A 13,650-nucleotide genomic window follows, 5' to 3' on the forward strand; every position below is an offset into this window, starting at 1 on the left:
TAAATGCCCTCCGAAACGCATTCAAGACGGATTTGAATCCGATCGCTCAAACCACTTCAAGCCTTGTTTATACTTTCGCCTGGCTCCGCAGCGCGAGTCTCCGCAGACTGCGCGCGCACCTCCCCGAACGGACGAGGCGTTTACACTCGACGCGCTCGCCGTTGTACTATTCTTTGAAACGATAGGGGGCGACTCGAGTAATTGTCCTCTAAACCATCAGGAATCAGCGGTGAGAAGAAGAAGGAGGTCTGTGCCGCATTCCAGATGAAACTGGACAAGTGTAAATGCATCTGGTTGTTGAAACCACATATGTAAATTGTACTCCTCCCAAAAATGCTAAAAAAAATAAATAAAAAAACGTGTGAGAGCGTGTTATAGGCTATATGTTATAGCCAGATATGACGACGCTACTGGAACACGCATCACCGCAGATGAGCAGCTGAGCATATTCATCAAGCCAACGTGCAAACTGCCACAAATCAAAGTGAAAGTAAGTCACAGACGCTTAACACACAATCATCATCATCATTAAAAGTAAAGAAATTAAATGATCTTACCAGGGCTGTTACTGCTCTCTCTTATTGCGGTCTTTGATTTTGAAATTTTTGCTGATGATCAATAAAATGCAGTTCATATTTGTTGCTTTCGTGACGTGCACTCCATTAAATCTGCATATAGCGCGGGAATTGAAGATCGGATTTAAATCCGTTTCGCAAAACACATTTATGTGACCAGGTGTAAATGGAATCGTTTTGATAAATCAGATAGCTATCCGATCTGAGAAAACGCATGAAGTGGCCAGTTAATAAATCTCTTATTTGTAAACTTGTTTGCATTCTATGTTGTATGTTGTTGCGCTTGCTTGTAGTAGGCCTATGTCATATTTTTACGATGCTGTTCATTCATCCATTGCTGATAATTAGACCAGTCCAATAATTTCCACATGTCTAGCTAGCTTTCGATTACCAGAGCTGTTAACAGACTTGCTAACAAACACTCTTTCTCTTATGTTTTTTTTGCGTTATGTTTTATTGCCTAGCTTGCCTCACGAACTAGGGGTATTTACGACAGTGCAAGTATTCCACAGCGACTCTAGGGGTCGCTGTTTGACAAAAACACAATTTCTACACAGTGTGCCTTTAAGTTGGTGCTTTATCAGCAATCACAGGTGGTCATGGAGAACATTTCTGCATTGATAAAGCAGATCAACATGTCTGTTACAGTAACAGACAAATAACTGCTTTTTCTGTAATTGATGACTTAATGAATTGAAACACTAAATATGAAAATATGATACTCAAAAAATAAAAAAGATGATTTGTAACATTGTGTTTTAGCTGCTGAACGATGATTTCTGTGAGCTTATATATATAACACTGAATTTTTTATAGATCTGTTGCTTTGAGTTGCAAAGCAACTCATTTATAAAATGATTTTATTTAAATGACAAATTGTTTATACACGCACAGATATCAACATTCGGTATATGAAACACAACAATGGTGACATTATTCATGCCAGCATACAAAACACATTCATGGCTCCCAGCATGCACTGCGGCGTGAATAAATTATGCAGCAGAATTATTTTTTTGATTGTCACCATTGTTGAGGTTTGTATGACGAGTAATGATGTCTAAGTGTGTCGTTTTTAACATTTAAAAAAATTTGGACAATTTCCCAAAATGTTTTCAGTTACTAATGATTTTTATCAGGTTCATCACCTTCTTCTCTAACTACTTTTAAGTTCCAAAAGTGAATCAATCAATTCAACCTACAGTGAATGCAATTGTTTAACTGCAGTCCTTTGTCTATTATTAAAGCAGACAAGTTGATCTGCTTTATCAATGCAGAAAAGTTCTCCATGAACACCTGTGATTGCTGATAACATACCAACATAAAGAAAGTCAAGGGTCAAGAGCCCAACTAAAGCAAACACTGATCTCCATGATGGTAACCTCAAACAAAATATTTTCAATAAGACATCAACATCTAAATCTCTGTTAATTATCAATAAGAACTTCTGTAGACGTGTGACAGAAATAAAGTCAGTCTGGTTAGTAATAAGTGAAGCTGGGAATGCTGTTTGTGGAGTTGTTTAATCAGATCTTGATAGAGTTAATGTCTTTTATCTTCAGTTCATCTAAGGCTGTGTCTGAAGAAAGTTGTAGTTTGTGTTCTTATTACTCTTTTGAAAGATGATTGAAAGAATGTTTCAGGAACATCACACTATCCTTTAAATAACATTCTAGTAACATTAAGGAAACTGGACATTTTTATGTTCTTGGAATGTTAGAAATCAATGTTCCTATAATGTGGAATTTTAAAATCAAAATTAAGTTGAAAGAACGTTTGAGGAACATTATACCTTTTAAAACACGTTCCTCTAACGTCAAGAAAACTGGACATTTTTCACGTTCCCAGAACCAACACTGAATATTTGGAGAATGTTCTTATAACAAAAGTCTGTTAGCTGCATGGGTAGAATATCAAAATCGACTGCTGGCGGTAGATCCTTTTCCTATTTAGCACCAAAACTTTGGAACAATCTTCCTAACATTGTCCGGGAAGCAGACACACTTGTCAGTTCAAAGCTATAAAAACACATCTCTTTGGCCTAGTATACACATAACACATTATAGACTTCTATAATTCAATGTTAGGCTGCATAGTTTAGGTCCTCCGGAACCGGGAACAATCCCCATAAATCCTGATGTACTTGTTACATCATAAGAAGGATGGCATCTACGCTAATATTAGTCTCTCTGTTTATCCGAGGTTTACCGCAGTCCGCCGAATCCAGGTCGTATCCAGATCTGATGAAGGACATGATGAGAACGCAGTCTTGAAGTGTCAACCAATCCCTCCCCTGTTTCCTGAAGTCAGCCGGATCCTGGCCGTATCCAGATCAGATGGTGGACCTGTGCCTGGACCCATCCATGATGCATCCCTGAAGTGCCAGCCTCATCAGCCCTGTGAAGGCCTCATCGACACGACAACCATCGGCACTGATCCTCAACAAACTCGTCTCCATACCATCGTGATGACTCCGACTTCCAACCAGATGGAACTGGATAAATATTTTGAATGTTCTGATCCAATCTGACTTCTGACCAGTAATGCTGCCTGATCATAATCATACACTGTTCGCTCGTTGGCCAGAGAACTGGCCCCCGACTGAGCCTGGGTTCTCCCAAGGTTTTTTTCTCCATTCTGTCACCTGATGGAGTTTTGGTTCCTTGCCACTGTTGTCTTGGCTTTTGGTTGCTTAGTTGGGGACATTTAATATTCAACAATATAATTGATCTGCCTTACTTAAGGTGGACGATGATGCAATTTTCTTCTAGAAACAAACTTTGTTGTATTATTATAAGAAAACGTTTATCATTTATCATTTCAAATTTGTATTTTTCAATGTCATATTTTTCATCCATAATTTCATTTATCTATATTTGACATCTTTTACAAATTGTCTCCCAGTATTAAAGGCACAAATCAAATGGATTTAGTTGATATGTATTATTTATCAAATGAACCAGACATAGAATGCTGGGCTGACAAGTCTATAAACTCATTTTATAAATAAGTTGTGTTTAATGCATTCTTCAAACTCAACCATTCAATCCTGTTACCCAAGTCACTGTAAGGGGGAAAAAAAGATACATGAAAATAAGCTTCTGAGCAACTATAAATCAACATTTGGTCTCAAACCTGCTATAGCCCCAAAAACATTAGGTAGAAATGTTTATGTTTGTTGCTGGAAAATACCATATCACAAAAATGATAATGATGGCAAACCTATGGAAGCTTGTTTCCGCCACAGAATAAAACATTTAATACAATTAAAGATAATTGCTAAAATTAATAATTGTGACTTTTTATCTAACAATTGCAAGATATAAACTCGCAATTGCGTGATATAAAGTCAGAATTACGTGATATAAACTCGCAATTTGTGCTATAAAGTCAGAATTGCGTGATATAAACTCGCAATTGATGATATAAAGTCAGAATTTTAAGATATGAACTCACAATTGCATGTTATAAAGTCAGAATTGCGAGATATAAACACAATTGCGTGATATAAAGTCAGAATTGCGTGATATAAACTCGCAATTGCGTGATATAAAGTCACAATTGCATTTTATAAAGTCGCAATTGCGTGATATAAAGTCGCAATTGCGTGTTATAAAGTCAGAATTGCAAGATATAAACATGCAATTCTGAGTAAAAGTCAATTTAATTTATATCTCACAATGACTTTATAACACGCAATAGCAACATTATAGCATGCAATTTTGATTTTATTACTCGCAATAGCGACTTTATATCACGCAGTTATGAGATAAAAAGTCAGAATTGCGAGATGTAAACTCGCAATTCAGAGAAAAAAAGTCATAATTGTGAGATAGAAAGTCATACCTTTTTTATTTTTCATTCTGTGGCAGAAACAAGCTTCCATTCTGAAGACTAAAATGTAATATTTTAATATAATTTCATTATTTAATATTATGTATCTGTATTATTATTCTTTATTAGTATTCACAGTTATCTTATGAAGTTTAAAATGCATGAGTTAGACTATAGATTGCATGGACATGTGTTTATGGATCATATTTTAGACACAAGGAGGGGAGCTGGAGAGTTATATATTTTGCTTAGAGGAATGTGTGCAATGCAACGTTCACTGAGCAGAGATGTTCCAGTGATGATGATACATTAAATGTGTACAATTGGCATGTTCTTTACAAGGAAAGGAATGTTTTTCAACTGATGCAAATGTACCACGAATGTATACACTGAGAAATAGTTTCTTAAAATGGAAAGTGGATTGTACCATGTGTAATCATGAGGTATACGTTCTATTTTTAAACATAAGCAAAATGTTTTTCAACCTTACAAGGAAGTTGAAAGTCACTCAGTGGTGTATATAAGCTCAATCTTACTGTACTATGGCAGAGAAACATCGGGAACACATAGACCTGGCCCGAATACAACATCTTCTCAAGTTTCTCACCTATGCTGACGAATAAATATTTTTCTTGGCAAGATAATTGGTGTCCGGTTCCGTGAATCAAATAATAACGGGGGAAAAGGCTTAATTCCAAGTCTACACATTCAAACCTCTTATAATTTCAAAATAAAATAAAAAGCCTGTACATTATTTAATTTGACAGGCACATTTTGAAGTTAATCATGTCAATTTTACTGACCATAAAATTTCAGTAAAATACTGAATACTGTATAAAAAAAAATAAAAATAAAAGTACTGTATAAAAATAAAATACTGACCATTTTACTGTCATTTCAGGTCCATTTTACTGTTTGAAGAATAATTTCAGGCAAATTTTGTACCCTGTTTGTGGGAAGTGCCAATCAGAATTTAAATGTTTAAACCATTTATTATAGCTTTATCATAACATTATTATACCTGTGTAAATGCATTTATTCTGCCTCTGTGCTACATTAAATGCACTTACTGTAATGTACTTACTTGAGTAAAGTTACTCAAGAGAATCATTGGAAAATAAGCTATGCAGTGACACAGGGGTGAAAGCTTTAAATATCATACTTTTATTCTTAAACAATCCTAATTTCATTCTGCTTTATAATATCAATGCATATTTTATACATCTCATTATTCATAATGCATATATGATAGTGTTTCATTTAGGTGAAAACATCTGCAAACATGAAAAATAAAGAGTTCTGTTTGTACACAGCGAAAGGACACACTCCCATTACAGTGTTTTCTTGTCTGGAAACTCATTTGATCTGGACAATCTTTGCATTGGGTGTCTGTTTTTTACACTCTTTGTCACATACATGTTATTCATTTGACAATTTCTCACTTAACTATAAACACACTTTTCTGAGGACTCATGCGTTTAAGTCTCTGCATTTTGGTGCTGCATACTTGGGCATAGCTCTCATGCCATTTATACTGGAAGACTTATGAATGCCAGGCTCCTCCTATAGTCCACAATCCACCCACCCTGTCCAGGCCGACTTCCAAACCCGTAAAGGGGCAATAAACTGGCCTTCTTTGTGCTTTTTTTTTTACTGGACAGGGCTGGTGTCAGCGTCACACTTCTAAGACTAGAGCTTCCTGAGTTGCTTGTCATACTTTGAGCTAAATATAATACTTAAGTTTGCTTGGGTGCAAGGAAATTTGAGAATAATTCACAGGAAATCGCCTACTTTCCATCTAAAGCTTAGCTATCCATCGTAATAGAGTGTCGCACTCCAGCTGAAACAAAGTCGCAGTTTAGAGATGGTGAGCAGTGCCACGCACACTCAAACATACACACATACAGTGTACCTGTGCTGGACGTATGTGCGCCAAGGCGGGCAAAAAGTGTTGCATGGATATTATCTCTTACCAAAATGAATAGGCAACGAAACGATCCAAGACCACCCTCAAAAGCTTCTGAAGTAACTGAGCATACATTCTACATTCACCCTCCTGACATTCCAGCAATCTGGAGTCACAAAGTGCATTCGCCTCTTGGGTAATAATAATATATAAAAAAAATATATATAAAAAAAATAAATAAATAAAAGAAAGCAGAAAACCTTGCTCAAATCTGTATAATATCCACAAACAGAATCAATAGCAATGAGCATTGAGCAAAGAGAGAAAAGTTCTAATTTTTCTTGATGAAAGTAAAGCATGAAGAGCATTCACATGAAAATGAACACATGAGAACGTTTTAAAGCTCATTTCTCACAGCATAAACCCCAAACAAAGAATATTACTATTGTTGTGAACCAAATGACTGCCCATTGAACTTTTTTTTGCATAAAATGTGAGTTCAACTCCTGATTGAAATATTTATTTCTCTTCCCCCCCCCCCCTCCCCCCTCTGTGTTCTTCTAGAAGTTTTCTCAGGCAAGAGTTCAGTTTGTCATCTTGTTGTAGATCCCCATGGTTGGAGGCGAGGGCGAGGGCGAGGGCGAGGGGAAGGGGCTGCTCTGCCTCCTGTGTTTAAGCCCTGCTATGTGGAATCCTGGTTGACCGCTTTACCTCCGTTCATCGTTGGGGTTCCTGAGCTTTTCCTGGAGCGTTGCTTCTCTTCAATCTCATGCAGTGAAGGCTCTCTATACATGCAAACTGCAATATGCAAACACATCAAGGAGATTAATACCCATTACTTTTGACTGCGATCATTATGAGTAATGAGACAATCTATAGTCTGACATACTTTTTAGCTTTGCATTGTACATATTTGATTTTTATTTAAAAAATGCATGAATATTAAAGGTTAAAGTGAAAATGAAATCAAAGCTGAACATATTTGCTTGCTTTATATATGGTGTTGGTATTGCTGTGTGCGATTCGTCAGTGCATGTAATTCCAAAGAAAAAATGGTTTGTCTTGTTGTGTAACTTTTTTGCGTAACAATTTTTCTTTCTGGCATTTTTCTAGCCCTCTTAGTTTTTTGCCCCTTGTCTCAAACCATCTGGCTCCATTCTGGTATGTAACACCCACTTTTCACCCGTACTTACTGCCAAAGTGTCAAAAACTGAGCATCACTATTATTATTATTATTATTATTATTATGCTAAAGGTTCATCTAGGCATTGCTATATTGACAAACTTGGAACTCCATTTTCCACTCCAACTTTCCTAGTGAAAAAACACTATACTAATACGCTTTATACTAATATAAATATTATAATTAAACTTTAATTGGAGTATTTCTTTATAGCACATTTATAGTATTTCTTTATAGCACATCTCTTAATTACTAGGCCTTAAATGTGTTTTAATATCACTATTAGTAGTTTGATCTCTGTATAATATCAGTCTTTAAATGCAAGATATTTAAAGCGTACCTAAAGTATACTTTCAATAGTTCCATTTTAGCACAATCAAATATACTTATGTATAGCTTTAGTTGAACCACAGCATTATTTCCGGAACTAAAGTAATTATTTAATTTGCAAAATTAGTTGTTCCAATTTAGCAGACTTTAAGTACATCAATTTAGTATACCAAAAGTACAATTGCAGGGTATTTATATTAAGTACATAAATATGTAAATGTTTTTGTAGTATACTTAGCATGAAATAAATGTATTTCAAATATATTTTGGTATATTTATTTTTCATTAGGGATTACTTTCAATGAGAAACCTCGGGCATCAATACAGACACAGAAAAAAAAAAAAAAAAGATGTGAGAGGAACAGAGCCAAAAATGATCATTTAGATTTACATTTATTCATTTAGCAGATGCTTTATCCAAAGTGACTTACAGTTGAGGAATACAACAAGCAATTCTTCTTAAGAAGGCTATAAACACGAGAAGTGCCAGTACTACAAAGTTTCAGTCATCGTTCAAGATTGAACAAGCTAGTCAACATCTTAATCCGCTATAAGACTCAAAACACAACATATTCATCAGCTTTAATTGTGAAATGAGATTGGCTCTCGTGTGTCTCGTGACATACAATTTGTCTGGTTTTTACTCTGTTGCTCACATAAAGATATATTATGGCTTCAGAAGACTTGGAATGCAACATGAGTTGTTTGTAAATTATATACTGTCCGTTTTTTGCAGTACATACCTGTACTTTTATCTGCCTGTTACATGTTTTATATTGATATATTATTAGTGGTTAGGTTTGCGTGGTTAGATGCACAAAAAAATCTATACAAGTATAAATATATATGAAAATAATTTCTCCTCTCTATACAATCTACACACGGTATATACGTAATAAATCTTATCACATTATTTTTCATTTGGTCACGTTTTAATATTTCTTTTGGTACTGAATTACATGACAGGGTTCTTGAATGCTGGAAACACACTTTTGCAAAAACCATACCTTCAATGGGTCTTGGTACAAAGTGTGAGGAGGGCTTAGTTTTCTTTACTCGATTCCCTTTCATGACCTGACCCTCCTTGGTGAGGCCCAGGAACCAGGCTCGACCCGACTCCTGTTGGCGGTACATGGTGGACGAGTAGATAACGTAGTAGTTCTCAAACACAGACTCCTTGAATTTACACTCAGGTGTGAACATCTCCTGTGGATGAAAACAACAACAACAATACGTGAATGAACTCGTCCCTTTAGAGGAGAAAAAGGGGTCAGACAGTCCTGTTGGGGAGTCCCCAGGGAGGCTGCAAGTGTTGTAATGTAGCTTGGACTATGAAAGGACTATGAAAGTGTGTGTTTGTGTGCAAGTGTGTGTGTTCAGAATATGTGAAGGTTAGAGAGGCAGCAGGAGTTAGCATATCTTATCTGGGTCAGGTGACATGCAGCAGACGCTACCTTGCTAGGGATGCTACAGAGGTCAATGCGGCTTGGCGGACTCTAACCAAAACTGATGAACTTAAAACCTTAACAGATCGCCCCTGCTCCTGTCCACAAGAGGACTGTACGTTTCAATGCAGCTTGACCTAAAGAGAAGTGTATTTTTTTTATATTTTGTACATTTAATATTCAACAATATTATTGATCTGCCTGCATTGACACCATTGTATGAGAACTGAACTGAGCTGGACAATGACATCACTGTTTTCTCCAGAGCGGCTATGTATAAAATATAAACCAAAAATGAACCATCACTGAACTTGCTTAAGCTGGACTGTGGCGCTATTTTCTTCTGGAAACAAACTTTGTTGTATTATTTTCCTGTTATCACTGTAAAGCTGCTTTGAAACTATTTGTATTGTAAAAAGCGCTATATAAATAAAGGTGACTTGACTTGACTTGACTTTTTCTGAATTTAAATAGCATTTTAGTAAATGTTTCTAGTGCCACAGTTTTTATAAACAATAATAAAATTATTTCGCATGCCACACCACTTTAAATGAACATCAGGTTTAGAACAGCATTTGAAAAATAAAATAAAACAAAAAGAAAAGAAAGGGTAAAGAACAGTGTTTATTCTGCTGGCACACCGTATCAGAGAGGCAATTAGACTGGAGATCAAAATACAATCCTTTAATTCAAACTCCAACAGATCCACTGAGAGTGGAATGAGTTTTTGGCGTAAACAAGGCATGACAGTTCTTTCTTACCCATTAGTAAGCTAAAGAACTCTTCAGCAGCCGAGAGGTCAACGGTGGCTGGTTAGTACGCCCCTTTTAGCCTCTGCTGTTAGATGATGTAACTGTACCATCTGGTTCCAAAGAATATCTTTCTCAATTGACAGCCGTTCTAAAGTAGTATTCTGCTTATACAGGTGCTGGTCATAAAATTAGAATATCATCAAAAAGTTGATTTATTTCAAGAATTCAACTTAACAGGTGCAACTATATAGACTCATTACATGCAAAGTGAGATATTTCAAGCCTTTATTTGTTATAATTTTGATGATTATGGCTTACAGCTTATGAAACCCACAAATTCAAATTAGAATATTACATGAAATCAAACAGTAATTACACAGTAATACCATGGTCATTGAACCAGGTTTTGGTTCTTTTGGCAGTGTGGGCAGGTGCAAATCCTGCTGGAAAATGAAGGAAGCATGAAGTGCTCTGAAAATATCCTGGTAGACGGCTGTGTTGACTCTGGATTTAATAAAGCACAGTGGACCAAAGTCCTCTTTTCTGATGAGAGCAAATTTTGCATCTCATTTGGAAACCAAGGTCCCAGAGTCTGGAGGAAGAATGGAGAGGCACACAATCCAAGATGCTTTAAGTCCAGTGTGAAGTTTCCACAAGTTTTCCACAGTCTGTGTTGGTTTGGGGAGCCATGTCATCGGCTGGTGTTGGTCCACTGTGCTGTCCACTCAACGCAGCCGTCTACCAGGACATTTTCAGAGCACTTCATGCTTCCTTCAGCAGACAAGCTTTATGGAGATGCTGACTTCATTTTCCAGCAGGATTTGCACCTGCCCACACTGCCAAAAGAACCAAAACCTGGTTCAGTGACCATGGTATTACTGTGTAATTACTGTGTGATTTCATGTAATATTCTAATTTTCTTGGATTTTGATTTCGTGGGTTTCATAAGCTGTAAGCCATAATCATCAAAATTATAACAAATAAAGGCTTGAAATATCTCACTTTGCATGTAATGAGTCTATATAATATATTAGTTTCACCTGTTGAGTTGAATTCTTGAAATAAATAAACTTTTTAATGCTATTCTAATTTTATGACCAGCACCTGTATTTGCGCAAGAAACATTTAAACGGAAAATAATTCATTATTTTATAGTAGATTTGTTTACCAGTGGTTAAGAATTTGGAGGGATTTTACAATCATGTAAAAAAATAATTATAATCATGATTCCCTGTCTGCTGCATTTGGCACAATAGCTCTAGTTTCCCGTACAACGATGTAACTCACTGCTTAACCACTTAACGATGCATTATAGAAATTAACTAGAGAGTCACGACTGTTTCCCGAGAACTTGGTAAAATGGTTCCCCCTACGTAGTCATATGCCAGCATGATGTACTCGCGATCTTCAAGCCGAAGGAACTGGATGAAATATTCTGAATGATATCACTTCACAATCTGACTTGTGATGCAGCCTGGAATCATACTGTAATCACATCATGTTTGTTCATTTGGTCAGAGGAGAACTGGCCCCACGATTAAGCCTGGATTCTCCAAAGGTTTTTTTTTTTGGTTTGGTTTCCTTGTCACTTTGCCTTTGGCTAAGTTCAGTAATATTATTGATTTGACTGCACTGACACTATTCGATGAGAACTGAGTCTGAGCTGGATGATGACGTCACTGTTACCCAGAGCTGCTTTATAGATGAAATGAACTCATTTCATAATGTACTTTACACAGTTATTGAAGTGAACTGAATCAACAATGAACTGACTTCAGCTGAATAATGACACTATTGTCTTGAGCTGCATTACAGCAGAATTGAATTCTGTTTACATCATTGATCATGCATTTCCTGTTTATTGCTGTAAAGCTATAAACAATCTGTATCAAATGAGGCCATCATGGACCAATAAGGCAAAAAAGTAGATACACTGTAAAACCCAACAAGTTAAGCTAACTCATTTCATTTGAGGAAACCGATTGCCTCAATTCAATTAAGTTTATACAAACAATATGAGTACTCTGAACTTATTTTAATCGAGTCCACTAAAACAATAATATTTCTTAATACACAATTAAACTTTACACTGCATTTAAATACTTTATATAGCTGAAACTTCACTTTATTGAGTAAAAACAGTGAAATGACAAACATTAAATGAACTCAGGGCACTTGCAGTTACTGTTAGCTCACAATGTCACACACAAAGTCAAATTCAATAAGTTAAGCTAACTTATTACATTTGAGGACACCGATTGCCTTAATTCACTGTAAAACCCAACAAGTTAAGCTAACTCATTTCATTTGAGGAAACCGATTGCCTCAATTCAATTAAGTTTATGAAAACAATAGTTACTGTATGAGTACTCTGAACTTATTTCAGTTGAGTTTACTAAAAGTAGATATACATTGCAGTCAAGAAATTAAGTGATTAATTAAGTGATTATTGAGCATTAGTGATTAACATCTGCTGTTAACAAGCAGAATCAATGAAGGAAAGAGAAACAAAAGAACTACAACTGACTTCCAACCACAGCCTTAGATGAAATCAACTCAAGATAAAAGACGTTTAAATCTCTAAAGATCTCAGCAGAGGAGGATTAAACCACTACACAAACAGCATTACCAGCTTCACTTATTACTAAACAGTTTTACTTTTGTCATGCATCTACAGAAGTTGTTATTGAGAATGAACAGAGGGTTAGATGATAATGATTTATTGAGTTTCATTTAAAGACACCATGATAGAGATCAGTGTTTGCTTTAGTTGGGCTCTTGACCCTTGACTTTTGCACTTAAGATTTTCTTTGGTTGCTATAATTGAGTGTTTATAAAACACATTTGTTATGGCACATACGCCAAAAGAAAATATGAGCATGTGGTTGTGTTTAGATGATAAAAATCATCATTTAGTGACTTGATTCTCTGATCTTTTCCAGAGCCTAATCTCTGATTAGACAGGTGATGTATTACTTGTATTATTCATTATAATAGAACTGATTCAAGTCACTAAATGATGATTGTCATCATCAATCCTTCACCATCAACACCCGATCAGACTTTTCCTTGCCTTTTGTGCCATAACAAATATGTTTTATAAACACTCAATTATAGCAGCAAAAGAAAATATTAAGTACAAAAGTCAAGGGTCAAGAGCCCAACTAAAGCAAACACTGATCTCCATCATGGTGACCTTAAATGAAACTCAAATCAACAACTTCTAAACCTTTGTTAATTCTAATAATAACTTCTGTAGACGAATGGCAGTAATAAAGTCAAAGTTGTTAATAATAAGTGAAGTAATGCTGTTCGTAGAGTTGTTTAATCCTCCTCTGCTGAGATCTTGAGATATTTAATGTCTTCTTTTATCTCCAGTTGATTTTGCTGTGGCTGGAAGTCAGTTGTAGTTCTTGTGTTTCTCTTTCCTTCAGTGATTCTGCTTGTTAACAGCAGGTGCTCATCACTAATGCTCAATCATCACTTAATTAATCACTTAATTATACAATTATCATTCTGGGATCTAGAAATGTTCTATAATTCATTCAGTTTGAGTTCTGTTTCAGTCATTCAAGTTTCCGTAATATTTGAGTGCTGTGAACTCAATTCTATTTAGTACATATTA

At 35.8% G+C, this 13,650-nt stretch overlaps 1 protein-coding gene across 5 annotated transcripts in view; it reads right to left on the minus strand.

Annotated features, from left to right (window-relative positions):
* Positions 1-6,706: 6,706 nt before the first annotated feature.
* fgf12a (fibroblast growth factor 12a) overlaps positions 6,707-13,650 on the minus strand; it is a 77,582-nt gene continuing 70,638 nt past the window's right edge. For 2 of the 5 annotated variants that reach the window (XM_079877357.1, XM_079877356.1), the window contains 2 exons: positions 8,836-9,034; positions 6,707-7,113 (listed from right to left, as the gene is read on the minus strand). In XM_079877357.1, coding sequence (XP_079733483.1) covers positions 6,998-7,113; positions 8,836-9,034 — 315 coding nt within the window. In that variant the 3' untranslated portion in view covers positions 6,707-6,997. The remainder of the gene's footprint in view (positions 7,114-8,835; positions 9,035-13,650) is intronic. The other 3 variants (XM_079877360.1, XM_079877358.1, XM_079877359.1) reach the window with 2 other exon arrangements.

This window comes from Squalius cephalus, assembly GCF_949319135.1.
Source record: "Squalius cephalus genome assembly, chromosome: 7".
In the NCBI taxonomy this organism is placed as follows: domain Eukaryota; kingdom Metazoa; phylum Chordata; class Actinopteri; order Cypriniformes; family Leuciscidae; genus Squalius; species Squalius cephalus.